Source organism: Lissotriton vulgaris, chromosome 12 (genome assembly GCF_964263255.1).
Source record: "Lissotriton vulgaris chromosome 12, aLisVul1.2, whole genome shotgun sequence".
NCBI lineage: Eukaryota > Metazoa > Chordata > Amphibia > Caudata > Salamandridae > Lissotriton > Lissotriton vulgaris.
Genome location: NC_141700.1, coordinates 590,417,595 through 590,432,835, shown reverse-complemented (window position 1 = coordinate 590,432,835; position 15,241 = coordinate 590,417,595). Strand labels below are relative to the sequence as shown.

At 40.8% G+C, this 15,241-nt stretch overlaps 1 protein-coding gene across 1 annotated transcript in view; it reads right to left on the bottom strand.

Moving 5' to 3' along the window:
• The window catches only part of LOC147677796 (ATP-binding cassette sub-family C member 12-like), a 1,047,046-nt gene that overhangs the window by 404,164 nt on the left and 627,641 nt on the right, over window positions 1-15,241 (bottom strand). The window contains exon 16 of the mRNA XM_086945450.1: window positions 15,061-15,195. Coding sequence (XP_086801576.1) covers window positions 15,061-15,195 — 135 coding nt within the window. The remainder of the gene's footprint in view (window positions 1-15,060; window positions 15,196-15,241) is intronic.

Below are 15,241 nucleotides of genomic sequence, written 5' to 3'. Positions count from 1 at the left end.
CTCTATAAATAAAGTAAATAAAATAAATAAATAAATAAAAACATTGTACTATTAAAAACACTCTATAGCATTGATGGCCAAAACATACTGGATTTAGGGCCAGATGTTTCAATATTAGGAATAGCGATTACCTAATTGTGGTTTTCTGGGAATCCCAATTAGAAAATCACTATTCCTAATGATTCCTAGTGGGTTGCAAATTGACCTTCCTCGTAAATATTAAGGAGGTAGGTCGCAATTTGCGACTCATTCGAAATCAACGCCATCACAGGGACAGTGAACTGCTGAGGTCATCAGACCACCATGTCGGTGATTGCTTTTAAATAAAGCAGTTTTTGTTTTTTTATGTAATCCATTTTTATTACAGGAAAACGGGATGCGTTTAAAAAGAAAAGCTTATTTTTTTCTCTTTTGCGTGTTTAAGAAGATGTAGTGGGCCCGTGGACCACTTCCTTCTCTTAAACTTTTTTTTACATTGACAAATGGAAAGGGGTCTTCCCATTTGCGAATGCAGTACCACTACACTTCGATAGTCGGTAAATTATTAATGTTTTGCATACGGAATTCGGTCCCAAAACATTAATACATACCATTCAAATGTGGTATTTGTAATGGATGCCCCTTTCAAATACCGAATCGATATCTGGTCGCAAACCAAAATTTCAATTCGGTAACATGCTACCGAATCGCAGTTTGGTTTTGATACATACCAAAATGTGTTCTTGTGGTCGCAAACAAAAAACTTGATACTAGTGGCCCTAAATTTTCTGTCTATTGCTTGTAAGACGCCTAAAGAAAGGCTTCGAAAGCGCGATTTTGTATATAATTGCCAAAATTGTCATCATATGTTCTGCTGAGGGGTTGAATATAAATGACTGCCAAAATATAAATATATATCTTAATATTATATATATAATATATATATATATATATATATATATATATATATATATATATATATATATATATAAATATATATATATAAATAAATATCTTCTTTACCCCAGTTGCTGATCCATCCCTTAACTAGCGCCGAGACGCCCACGGGTATTCGCCGCGCTCTACAAATGTCAATAAATAAATAAATAAATAAATAAATAAATTACAGCAGTGTTTTTTCCTGCTTTCTGTGGAGACAATGTTAGCATGATGGCCGTGGATTTATTTGCTTTTGGCACTTATTTAATGCAGCATTTGCCCTGGTGCTCCCATGCAGGGTGCTTAAGAGCATTTTCAATAAACCACTGTATTGCATTACCTCGTAGGATTCTGTTAAGGAACGAATATGTTATTTCATTCTTGGGTGACAGTTACTCAAGTAACCAAGCCTCTCCATTGCTTCCAATAGATGTCCTATTTTCTAAACCAACGCCGAAATATAGTCTGCTGGGTCTGAGATAGGAATAATTAAACCCTACTTTAAAGTAATATGCTGTTATTCTGATACTTTTGGCACCTGAAAGTGAACATGCAAGCATACAATACACTTTAATTAAACTGTTGGAATTAAATACAAAAGTGTCACCATAAGGGGCAAAAGTGTAGCGAGTAGCATGTTTAAACTTTGAAATGCATGTTTATGTATTATTTGTAAGGGTAATTTAAACCATTTTTCAGGGCACTGTTTACGGTAATCCATATTTGAGATAGTGTTAACTATTACGTTTTAAAAGATTGGGCTATAGAAACCACTATATATGAAGGCATCAACTTTTAGGCACCACCCAGCCCATTCGCTGTTTTCCAGCATTTCACACATAATCCATTATTTGCATACTTGTTTGCAGCGTGTGTTAATGCATGATGCCCTGTATATGTTTCATGTTTAACAACCGGACATACTATAACATATGTGTCCTAACTTTAAAAAATGTCTTCACAATAAGGAGAAACATGTCTTGATATGAAAAAAGCACATTATTTTTGTTTTGAGATGATTGGTTTAAGAGAGGGAAAGCAAGATGGTGGCCCCTTGAAGTGGTTGCTTGGCAGCCTTTTGACCAAATGGGTATGAATAAGAATCAGCTCACCTAACCATGAAATATGTCCTTGGGTGTCTCAGTGGTGATTCAACCGTGGGGCGGTGGTTGTTCCAGGGTTAGGCTGATTTTTTAAAGCCTGCTCGCCTTTGGTCGACTGGTGGCGGCCTTGCTGGTTCACGCCGACTGTGGTGTATGCAGCGGTCACAGCGAAGCAGCGAAGATGGGCCCCAAGGTGGCGGGGCATTTAGAAGGGGAAGATCTCCCCCCCCCCCCCCCCACAGCACTCCCACTGATCCAGCCTACTCAGGAGTGGAGAATGAAGGCGCATCAGTGCCGCAGCAAAGTGACATAATGTACTGCCAGCTTCCAGATCAGAGTCTGCCCCGGAAAGGAGGGGGTAAGGCAGGGCCTTGCTTACCCAGCATCCAGCCGGTTTTACAGTGTTGGAGCTATTGCGAGGCTCAGCTGGAAAGCCTGGTGATTCAATCCAACAGGAGGCACCCAGAGTTGATTGGTCCTACGAAAAAGCAACTCAGCCTCCCGCAGAGAAGGTACCATCAGAAACAGCCAACCCTAAACGGACCAACAGCAAAGCAATTCAGCCTCATGCGGAAAAGTCACTTTTAGAGACTAGGACATCTGCCCCTCAAGACGAAGATACAATTGTATTGGTACCTTATCCTTTAGTAGAAAAGGCAAAAGATTGTGTTGATATGCCCATATCATTTGATGAAGATCAAACCTCATAATGTCAAGAGGTTCTAGAGTACAGAGAGTACTGAGAGTGCTGTGAGTTGTCATGGGAGTCTGTGGGAAAAGGGGAAGCTGGCTCAATTAGCGACAGGTAGTGTGCAGAATAGTGGCCCTCTGATTTGATCTATAGATGATAAATGTACCCCAGCTAACAGCCCGACCACTGCAGATCTCTCCCTCACAAATAGAGCTCAGAGACCAAAGGTGTTCCAGTAGTTGGGGGCCGATCCTTTGGGGCTCGAAATTGGGAACAATGTTCTGGACATGGAGGCTAATGATTGATTTTTCTCACTATCTGACAGAACAGAATGGTCAGTAGATGGATCTGGTTCTCTCACAGGGTCTAGAAATAATGGCAGCGCTCTAGATACAAGTGTATGTGCTTCTGCCATGACAGCACGTAAGATGGTTAAGCAGATAGGTCGACAAATATCAGGAGGTAAAGATCTAAAATGGAACTATGCACCAGCGAACAGTTAGTCTGCACTCCTCAAGACACCTTTAGCTCAAATCCGCCTACACTGGATACTGTCCTCCAATGTATAATGTCACACTGAGAGGAAATGTGGCAGGATGACTGCAAGTCTCAAGCTGCAATAATGAAAAGTGCAGGGTGGGGTTAGAAAACTAGCCAAGGCATATAGTGTCATAGGTGAACGCATGAGGGACCTTCAAACAAGAACCACCTCCATCAATCCAGATCCGGCAGGTACATGGGTGCAGACAGAGGCACATGAATCCCATTGCATTGAAATTCAATGGAAATTTGAGGATCAGGAGAATCATCAACAATGCAATAACTTGCAGTTGCTGGGAGTGCCGGAAGGCAAGGAGGGAACAGATATCCGTGCATACATGGTGGAACTACCACACACAGCTTTTCCAAAGCTAGATGGGTGGAACTGCTCCTAAGAGGGGCAACAAGCTCATAGGGTGACCTTTGTCTTGAAATAACCAGTCAGAAAAGAGTCAAAGCTGCGAGCCATCTTGGTATATTTTGGGAACTTCCTTCTGAGACAATCAATCTTTGAGAAGGCCAGACCTGAAGCTAAACGGACAAGTAGGGATGTTTCGTTCTTTGTTAGACCTGACTTTTGCCATATAATGGTTAAAATGCAGTGGCGTTTGTGGCAATTAATTAAGCTTTTCAGGACAAGGGCGCTGCAACATATCTAAGTAATCCTGCACGTCTGAAGGTGATCTGGGGAGACAGACACGGTTCTTCACTTCAGAAATTAAAGCAAAGGTATTCTTAATGGAGACTTGAGTATAAGCATGAGACTCCTCTGGCTATTGGAGGCAGTGCTCCTATCTTCTCTTTAAATTATCCACATTTCACATGATGCTTCTTTTCTTCTTTTCTTGTTGTCTATTCTCTTTTAATGCTTTCACACCAAAAAAAACATTTGATAAGGGAATTTGTGCTTGTAATCTTTTGTATAAGTGGAGCTTTACCACAAATTAGATAATGGGTAGGAGAAGAATGGCTGTTAGTTGTCTTTAATGATCGACCATTGGTTGGAGAGGCTACCCTTATCTCACACACAGACCAATAAGCGGTCTGTACATTTCTCAGGGCTGGGGAGGAAGGGGCAGAGGGTAGGAGGAGGTGTTTGGGGAAGGAGGGGGTGGAAGGGATGATGGTGACAGGGGTACGGGTGGATAGGGGTTTGGGGGTGAGGAAAGCAGGGTAAAAAAGAAAAAAGGAATAATAATAATTAAATCCAGAGAAGGAACAAAGAAGTTTTTTTTAAATTTTGACAAAGTAGGATTAAGAGAATAAATACACTGCAAACTTTTTTGATGCCAAATGGGTAGAATAACTATATGTACAGTTAATGTGGGTGTGCTGAATGATAAGGCCAAGCAGTTAAGGGTCGCCGAGATTCTAAGATCAGTAGCCCCTGATATAATATGCCAACAGGAGACACATATCCCAAGGGGTAGGAGGGAAATGCTATCAATCAAAGGCTATGCACTATTGGCATGTTCCACTCACAGCTCCAATATTAGGGGGGTGTTATCCTAGCTAGGAACAACATTAGGCAGACATTGGTGGACAAATGTGGTAGATGGGAATTGGTGGAGTTGGATACAGGGTTAACAGTCTGCACTTTTTATGGCTCAAATAAGGATGACTCCAAAGTGTCGTGAGACTTGGAGGTAGAACTAGCATCCTGTTCAGATTCTCTGATAGTTTGTGGGGATTATATATTGGTTTCTGGTAGAATTTTGGATAAAGTAGGGATTATGAAATTGCCGAATCTTGCATCAGATCACAATATATTGGTTTCAGAGGTTATGGCCCAAGGGAACTCTAAGGGTCAGTATAAAGGACTTTTGACAGGAAACTATTTGCGAATGCAGAGTTCATAGAACATATGAGAAGCTGGCTAGTTAGTTATTTTGATATCAACAAGTATAGTGCCCCACGGGGCACTAAATGGGATGTTTTCAAAGCAAGGCTTAAGGGAGAGATCATTAGCTTTGTGGCGCACAGTAGGAAGCATCAGGCGGCCGAGAGTAGAAGCTTGTTAGAAAAGTTAGTTAAATTGGAAAAAGAGCATATGGTTAGGATTAGTCAGGGGTTGGATGCAGTACAAATCCAGCTTGAACTCACAATGGTAAAAGCAGAGATAAACAGTTATTATACCCATAAGGTTGCAAAAGGATTTTAGACTCAAGAACGAGATCTACGAATATGGTGACTCAGTTGGGAAACTTCTAGCTCTACGCACAATGCAGAAAGCAACTAGGAACTATAATGTATCAATTAAAAGAAAAGATGGGTCATTTGCAACTGATACTAATGATATTCTATGCGTATTTGAAGAATTTTATTGAGATCTATATAAGAATGATTGTCAGGTGGATGGGCTTGAGTTAATCTAGGGGTTAGACCTGGGTGGAATCATAGACCAACCCACTCTGCAGGAATTGGAGGCTGACATCTCACTAGAAGAAGTATTAAATGTATTACACAAACTTGCTTCAGGGAAAGGGCGGGCCCTGATAAAATACCAGTGGAGGTATATAAGGTGTTTCAAACAGAATTAGCTAACTTTCTTTTAGATTTGTTGTTAGGAGTACAACAGAGTGGGCTGCATCCCGAATCCTGGAAAAGTATGGATATCATTATTTTCCCTAAAAATTACAAACCCTTGCATAGTCCGACCTCGTACTGACCAATATCCCTTATGAATTCTGATACCAAATTATATTCTAAGATCTTAGAGGTATGTTTAGGGAAGATCATAGCTCACCTGGTCACACCATGGCAACATGGATTTATGCCGGGAAGGAGAACAACTGATCATACCATGGCAACATGGATTTATGCCGGGAAGGAGAACAACTGATCATATAAGGCATGATATCCCTCTATTTGATATTGCTGAAGTGACTGGGTGTCAGATGGCTATGATCCTCCTCTATGAGGAAAAAGCATGTGATCAGGTAGCGTGGAAATATCAATGAGGTGTCTTAGAGTTAAAGGTATTCGGTCACCGAACGATTACCAATATTAATGCAATGTACATAGATCCGTATGCCAGACTTCAATTAAGGGGTGAAGATTCTGGAAGAATAGAGGTGGCCAGAGGGACAAGAAAGGGGTGTTGCTGCTCTCCAATTTTATATTCTCTCTATATTAGCCAATTTATTGAGCAAATTCTACATAATCAGGCAATTATCGGGTTACTATGAATGATTATGACACTACTGATCCTGAGAGTGCAATGAAGGAGGTTGAAGCTATGGCTTGGAAATACAGATGATGTTCAGGATATTTATTAATCGGGAGAAGACGTAAATTAGTTGCACAGAGAATATTCACTGTTCTGATACTCATCGAGTGGATACTGCTACATTTCGTGCGCTTAGGACCAATCCTAAAGTAGACACAATCAGTCATATTAATTTTAATCCCATAATTACTAAAATACCCACATATTTAAAGCATATACATGGGTTAAACTTATATCAATAATTGGCAGGATTAATATTGTTAAAACAGTAATGCTACCAAAGATACTCTATCTTTTCAGATCGAGGCCCGGAGAGATTAAAGGATCCATACTCAAGAAATTGGATTCCATCTTTATAAATGTTATATGGCAATATGGAAAGATTAGGTGTTCTCAGACAACTAGAGCCAAGCTGGTCCAAAAAAGTATGAATTAAGAGCATAATTAATGCCTGGAAAGTCTGGGGTAAGGTCCGAAAAATAATAAAGATTCCTAGTTAAAACAAATATACACCTATGTGGCGATCTCCGCTTCTCCCATCTCTCTTTTACAATGTAATTAGAAGGCAATGGGAGCAATCGGGCCTCACTAGGATCTAGGATCAGGGATGTATTCTTATCAAGGCAGTAGTGCTCATTTTTAGATTTACAACAGGACTTCAGTATACCTGCCAGCTCATACTTTAAATATGTACAAGCAAAGGAGTTTTTTAACCAATTCATTCAAAAGCTTTGTGGGTTTGCCCTACGATCTGCACATGCAGTTACAGTGGTTTTTCTAGATCATTCCAAACAAATGTTTTTTTAGGGTGCTCCTATGGTGTCACACTACCCACCCATCAGGGTATGCTTACACTAGGACTGGATAGCCTAGAACAATATTGAACCAAAATACACCAAAGCACACCAGGTCGTTATAACTATTATCCAAACACAAAGACAAAATTCGGAAGTACAGTGGAAAATTGTCACATAATGTATATCCATTTGCCACAGATCAATATCCTTTTGGTTCAAAATGAAAAAAGGATCTTGAAACAGGTCCTTCTGTTTGCTATATTTGACCTCTCACAACATGAAGAGCAACAGCAGCCGACGTACGTTTGCCCCCCTGGGCTTTCTCAAGGCTCGAATCTGAGGATGTGTTTCCTGATTATACCGTATCTCCTGATTTGAAAAACAAACCTCCGTAGTGGTTGTTATGACTAAACGAGTCTATGCAGTGAAGTGACGACTCGAATGACAGTGCTTGTTTCTTCTTAAAGGTTCTGTTTCCCTTCCAGAAGATACATCACAAACACCACTTGATTCTTTCTTTGGGACCTTGATAAGTCCTCTCTCTATCCTTCTGTTTTTTGCTTCTCTTGACCGGCAGCAACAAGTTTTTTAACCAAATTAGGCCAGACCTTTTTGGGATAAATAAAATCCCCCTTCTAGAGGCGATTAATCATACTGACTGTAAGATATGACATATTTAAGATGTTTTACTGGACAGTATGCCAAATGATCTTGAAAGGACTGAAACAAAATGGGCTATGAAATTAGAGGGGGTGATACAGATCTACATATGTCAATTAGATTAGTCTGAAAGATCTTCTTCTCAGCAAACTTGAAGGTTCAACACTATAAGACAATTTTTTATTTATACTTTACCCGGCGAAACCTTTTGGGTGGGGTAAAAGAGAAAATGATAAGTGTCCCTGATGTGGAGTTGGTGCTGCACGTTTTGTAGTTGCGATATGCTACAACCCTTAAAAAATGGCTTGAAGACATTCTTGGAGAAACTTTTTGGGAGAAAGATCTGTCTCAGCCTACTCATGATGTTACTCGGGTATAATAACACTAGATTAGACTCGACCCTAAATGACTTTATCTTTATTTCTGCTGCAGTTGACAGGTTGTTAATTGCAACAAGATGGAAAGATCCAGAAATGGGCATATATAACCAAGAAAGAACTTTATATAACTCTAAGGGCAGAAAGGCTAGGAAGTGGGGACGAAAGATCTAGTTCCCTTTCTCTGATTGGTTGACTCAAGACCTTGGCTATGGAGACTTGCTCGCCTCAGGTTTTTAATAGCTCTTAAATATCAATATGCTAAATCAAATAATTAATCAAGTAAAGTGAGCCGTCCCTCTCCCTTTTATATGTTATATCTCTTTTAGCTATGGTACTATGTATGAAATATGGGGCTACTGCTATATATTTTTAAGCTGATGACTTTTTTTATAGCCTTTCTCTATTAAGAAACTATATATGGAATCTGTAGATAATGTAATGTATTTATTCTCTAAAGTATGTTCTTCCCTAAGTTTATGTCAACAATATGTAATATAATGGTATGCGCTTCTCTCTGGATAAATAATAAATACAAAAATTAAATGATTAGTTTGTTATATAGTTTGTTATATATTACACTGACACTATGTTTGTTGCTTGCAAATGACAACATACAATATAAAAAAATGAATGTGCAAATTTTATTTATTTTTTTAAATTGCCTGTATGCAGATTTTCTTTATAATAATACCAAACGTCCACAGTGCTTAACAGAACTCATTAAAGCGATTTAAGCTCAGCCTTCAAAAAATAATGTTATAAAAAGGAGTCAGAAGGTGACGTTTGCATTGTACGTGGTGAGCTTAAAAGGCCTCCACAGCCTATTTTGCATATAGTGCATCATTTTATTTTTGTCATTCTTTAGGAAAGTGCATGTGAACACACGTTTTACCTCGAGAATAAAAATGCCTAAATCCAACAGCATCTTTACATGAAAGCAAAGTAAAATAAAATGTGCAAAGGGGATTAGCAAATAGCACCATGTCTTTATAAAAGGCTAAGCTATTCAAGGAAAATAGAGCTCCTAAAATATGAACCAGCAATTAAAATGCTCTATTCCAAATTTCCAATTACTGGAACATTCATTATAAATTACATTTCAAGACACATCAGTAAATAGTGATAATAGTTTGGCAAACAGGTGAATTTAGCAATAATGCAACACTAACAAGAGGGCAAAAGATGGTTAAAAAATGGATTTCATTGTTTGTTAGCACTTCCCTATCAGAGTTCTTTCTCCAATACATAAGTTTGTGATGAAACAGTAGCAAAACGGAAGCCACATTGAAAACCTTCTTATTAGGTTCATGGACATAACTTAAACAAAATCCCCAGAGTGCATTTAATTGCTTGCAATATTATCCTTCCTAACGGTGAGGGGGCATCCTGCTACCGCTCATGTGTAAAGATCCCCAGGTTTCACTTCTAGCAATACAAACGGGTATTTCAACATTATGAAGATTGTAGAAAATTACCAGCTATAGTGTGTTTTCACCACAATTTTTGCCCTGCCTATTTTGGTGCACTTTACTGCTGTCACACAAGACTAAAGTACTGGTACTTCCCCTATAAACCTGGCTAAATTGACTGGATTCTGTGATTTACATATTTAACTTGCCTACAAAGTCTGCATTATGTGGTGTAGAACATGCATTAAGGGCTTGGAATTTAAATACCACCTGTGAACCTCAACGTCTTTGATGCCATCTGCAGAGTGAGCCTGTAAATCATGGTTTTAGGTCTATCATATGTAGCCATCCCACAACAGCTTAAAAACCTACTACCAAACTTGCCAAAGTACTTGTTTCTGATAGGCGGTAAACCTTGCTTTTAACTGTTTATAATTCACCCTAAAGTACACCTTGTTGCCACAAGGTAGGGTGTCTGGTATTTCAAAATTGAACAAGTGCAATACTAAAGATGGCATGTTCCTCCAGTGACCAGCACTGGAAGACTATTTTCACTGGCAGGACTACAGCTTGATCTAGGAATATGTCAAAAGATTATAAACTTTAATTTGCATATTTTGACAGGAAACAGGTAGAATTTTCATTCAAAGTCTATTTCTCATATTTATTCCATTTATTCCATTGTTGAAGTTAGAGTTTTATCAAATATATGGGGAAAGGAACATTTAGGAAGTTACACTTTTGATGCTTGAGCCACAGTTAGGCTAACTAGAATTGGCCTAGGACTGCTGGTGGGCCAGTGTCTCCCTAGAAATGAGGTATGAAAACATCTCCAACAGCAGTGCTAATAGCCTGGGTTTTTAGTTGGGGGTTTTCAACCCTTGGCAGAAAGGAAGATTCCCTTAAAACTACGCTGGAGCAGGAACAAGGGATGGGATTGCTCATTTCCCTGGCCACATCTTTGGAGGCATGCAAAGGCTCAATACAAGGGATGAAGAGTTCCCCTATCTTGAATTTTAGCAGTAAGGTACATTGTGGCATTTTTGCAGAAGGGCAAAATAACAGCTCAGAAGTGTTTAGTATTACCCATAGCTTGGGGAGGGGCCAGAAATTACTCCTACTCATTGTGTACTTTGTATCATAAAAATGGCACTTCAAGGAATCCACCTCAGAACACTTTTTGGACCTGCGGAATTTCAGTACAGGACTGGACCCTGAGTGCTGTAACCTGAGAGGCATCCTAAGTGACTGGATCTACGCCCTCTAATACCTACAACAAAAGAGTGGACACCCAAGGGTCAGTAGGCTGATCTCCTGTGTTACTACAGGGACCCAAAAAGGTGAAAAAATACTTTTTCCTGGATTCCCATTTTGCCAGTCGCAACAGGAGCTGCACGGGACTCTGCCCAAGGCCTAAAGTTCTAAGAGTCTCCCATAGAGATAGCAAGTCTTAGGTGAAGAGCTGAGGAAAATGTGACTTACTCCTGCAAAGTTTTGGGACTGAGAAAAATTCTTACTTCCATCAGCAGCAGGACTCGGACAAACCACTAGAGCTGATCTGGTGAAAGCGTGACTTTGATGAGCTGAAGAAACAGGTTCATCCCACAAAAGAAGAAAAACTGTCTCAGCAGGCCCTTGTCAAGAACGTGTCTGACCTCATGGGGTTCTCTATCGGATATGGTCTAATGCCTTTTCCAACTAGGAAAAAGGTTTTTCATTTGAGACTAATCTCGACCGCCTTATTAGGATGTGACTGAACACTGTTCGGTCACATTCCTACATTTCCCTGTAGGAGCATGCATTACGGCCATAAACCAGTCATAATACATGCTACCATAGGGAAATGGGAGGTGCAGTTCATTCGGGGTGCAGGGATCAACAGAGGGCACCTAATAAAAGAAATTTATAAAGCGCCTGGTTACGCTATCTCGGCGTGTCCCCGCTATGGGTGAGAGGGCTTTCAGGAGAGCAGTCCACCAGCAGAAAAGAAAACTATACAGTAAACAAATGAGTTTTAAGTAGTCTCCTGAAGTTCGCTTCCGACCTTCCTACCCTAAGAGATATAGGAAGTTTGTTCCAGTTTTGGGCTGCTAAAAAACGAAAAGAGCGACCGCCCATTCTCGCCTTCTTTATCTTAGGAACTACCAGCTGCCCGGTCCCACAGGATCTAAGGGACCTTCCTGGTACATACCTGGTGACCAAATTCCCCAGATATGGCGGAGCCACGTTCTGGAGGATACGGTGACATGTAAGTAGTGACTTAAACAGGACTCCTTTTTTAACAGGGAGCCAATGGAGAGACTCAAGGGCTTGCTTCGACGCCGCTCTTTTGGGCAGCCTCAGAACCAGCCATGCTGTCGCATTCTGAAGAACCTGTAACCTTCCCAAATTCCTGGCTGAAGTTTCCAGATATAGTAAATTTCCGTAATCAAGATGGGATGTGATGAGAGCATGTGTCATCGTCTGCCTGGCATCCAGAGGGAGAGGATCTAATGTTTTACGTAAGGTTCTTAAGACTCCAAAACATTTCCCCACTAAACAACGGATCTGGCCGTCGTAAGAGAGGGAGGGGTCTACCCATAACCCGAGATTTTTGGCTTCAGTACAAGGTACGGGGGTGGGTCCCAGACTCGGCGGCCACCATTCTGAAGTCCAACGGGAATAATCCCCCCCTACCACCAGCACCTCCGTCTTACTTCCATTCAACTTCAAGCAGTTCTTATTCATCCAGGAGGCAAGCTCCTGCATACATGCTCTAAAGTTAGATGCCTCAGCCGAAGGTGCTTGGGATAAGGAGATCAGCAGCTGGGTGTCATCAGCATAGGAGACTATCTCCACCCCAAAGGCCTGCACAATCTCTGCCAGTGTAGACATATATAAATTAAACAGAGTGGGACTCAGGGCCGAGCCCTGAGGAACCCCCTGTTCCAATACAATGTCCTCTGAGTGAGATGTCCCTCCTCTAACCTGAAAACTGCGACCTACTAAGAAAGATTTTAACCAATTCAGAGCTGGACCAGAGACACCTCCTCTGTTCAGACACTGCAGCAAGGTGTAATGCGCCACAGTGTTGAACGCTGCACTGAGATCTAACATTATCAGTGCCATGGTGTGTCCCGCATCAGCTCCCTGCCTGATGGTCTCCGTGGCCCTCAGCAGCGCTGTTTCCGTAGAATATCCTGCCCGAAACCCTGATTGAGAGGGGTGTAGGAGATTAGCCACTTCTAAATGCGCCATAAGCTGTCTATTGACCACTTTCTCTGCTACCTTAGCCAAATAAGGCAGCAACGAGATGGGCCGCAGGTTTTCTAGAATATCCTGGCTGACATTTGGCTTCTTCCTAATGGGCAGAACCACAGCACTTTTCCAATTTACTGGTAACGTATGTGAGGAGAATGAGATTTCAAGGACATGCCTGATATATGGCTGAAGAATCTCCAAGCTCTACCCCAACACCTTAGGAGGAGCAGGGTCTCTTGGGGAGCCAGATTTTACACTGAGACAGATACTTCCTAAATTCTCAGAAGTTCTCAGAATTCCCATAGGTACCCCCTCGGCACCTAACCAGAGGCCGCACACCCAAGAGGGCCATGCTGGGGCCCCCCAAAAATGCTTCCTGACATGGTTTGCATGTCAGACAGGTCAGCATGGAAACCATGCCAGAAACTGTGCATCGTAATCCCAAGGGCGGAAAGGCCCGTCCTTTGGGACTACAAGCCAGTTCAGACTGGCCGACGGGCTCCTTGAGACAGTCGGAAGGCGGCCGGAATGACCGGCAGGTTTAGTTTCTGACCGCCAGCATTGTAATGACGCGGTCAGAAAGTAAACCTAAACCTTAATCGGCCCTTAAGTCCCAACAAGAAATCTGGACCAGGGAAAGGTGTGAAAAGTATCTGGGGATCGTTGAAATTTGGTGGATGGGAATCAGAATGTCTCCTCCTTTGAGCTATTCCCACCTAAACCGACAGCTTCAGTGGGAGCTCGCCCAACAGTTATACAACTTCACATCCACTTTGTCGGATACAGCCTACTACCTTGCCCCGCTAGAGGACCTTTTCCTAATTTTTGCAGCCTAAGTCTTAAGGTAAAATCCATGATCGTGTGGTTCCGCTTAGTGTCTTGTACCCCAAGATCCATATTGGTCAGCCTAAAAGTCCACCTAGGTCCTGCTCTATAGAGACCATCGACTATCATTGGCGCTTAGTGCTGTTTGGTGATATTTTCACTCAAAACTTTAAATACTATATCTTCGGTCCTTCACATTGGATACTTGTTGTTTTCGTGTTTTTTCCACGATAACGTTTTATTGTTGAGTGTTTTCACTTTAATACTGTTTTGGTACTGCAAAATACTTTATGCATTGCACTAAGTTAAGCCAATCTGCCTTATGCCATAAATACCAAAAATACCAAGGGGCCGAGCTTGGGGTAAATTAGTGACTTTCAGGGTTCACACAGAAACGTTAGTGTTCTTCCTTGTATACTTTGTACTTCCTTGAGGTGGATGATCACTCATCCTAAATAATAATCCACAGATATAATTTGTTACAATGCTCCACTAAAATTCTTGTTGCATTTTATGATCAACCACATCAGATACGGAAGAGAAAACACCACTATTTGGAGAAATATTGTAGTACACATGAATTGAAAACTTAAAAAAAAACTAGCTTACAGTTAGAGGAAAAAATTAACAAACAGTGCAGCACATCACATGTAAGTATTGCAAAAAGAGTACTTAACACATTTCATGGATTGTTTAACTACTTGTGGCTTATTATGCCTGTTACTTAAGGACTGCTTACATGGTGATTGACACGCCAAGTGAAGTCTGAAAAGTATAGCATAGGAAAAGTTTCAGTTTCAAAGAATTATTTTTAAATGCACATAGACTCGGGGATTGTGTGATATGCACTGAAAAGGCTGAAGTGAGGCTACCTCTCTTATTTACAGTATGCTTCAGAAGTGTAAGAGGATTGGTTAAATGGACAAGTTGGTTAAAAAAACACATGCTTGTGAGAGTTATTTCTTCTGAACAGACGAAGTGAGTTAGAGACATTTCCTCATTATGCCCTTTTATTAAAAAAAGGTAAATAAACAGAATACTTTGTGTCATTCTACCATTAATCTCAGGTATTCCCAGGACAGTAGCGAATCACAAAAAGAAAGATGGTTGCGAACGAAGAGCGGGGTATCGTTTAGTCATTCCTCTTTTAGGGCTATCTTTCCTCTTTAGAGAAATTTAAGACCTATTATGAAACACACATGTATTACCAAGTGTTGTCTTCAGAGAAGCATCTAAAGGTTTTTAAAGAAAAACAAGAATTCACATACCTGTGATTGAGTCGTGTTGAATTGCTGAAGGAGCTGAGTATATCGTCGGTTTGCATCCATTAACTCCTTGTGCGTTCCCTTTTCGCGTATTCTGCCATCCTCCAGTAAAACCACTTTATCACAAAACTCTAGATACTGTAAAGGTGCAGCAAAAAATGAGCCAATAGTTTAGAAATATACA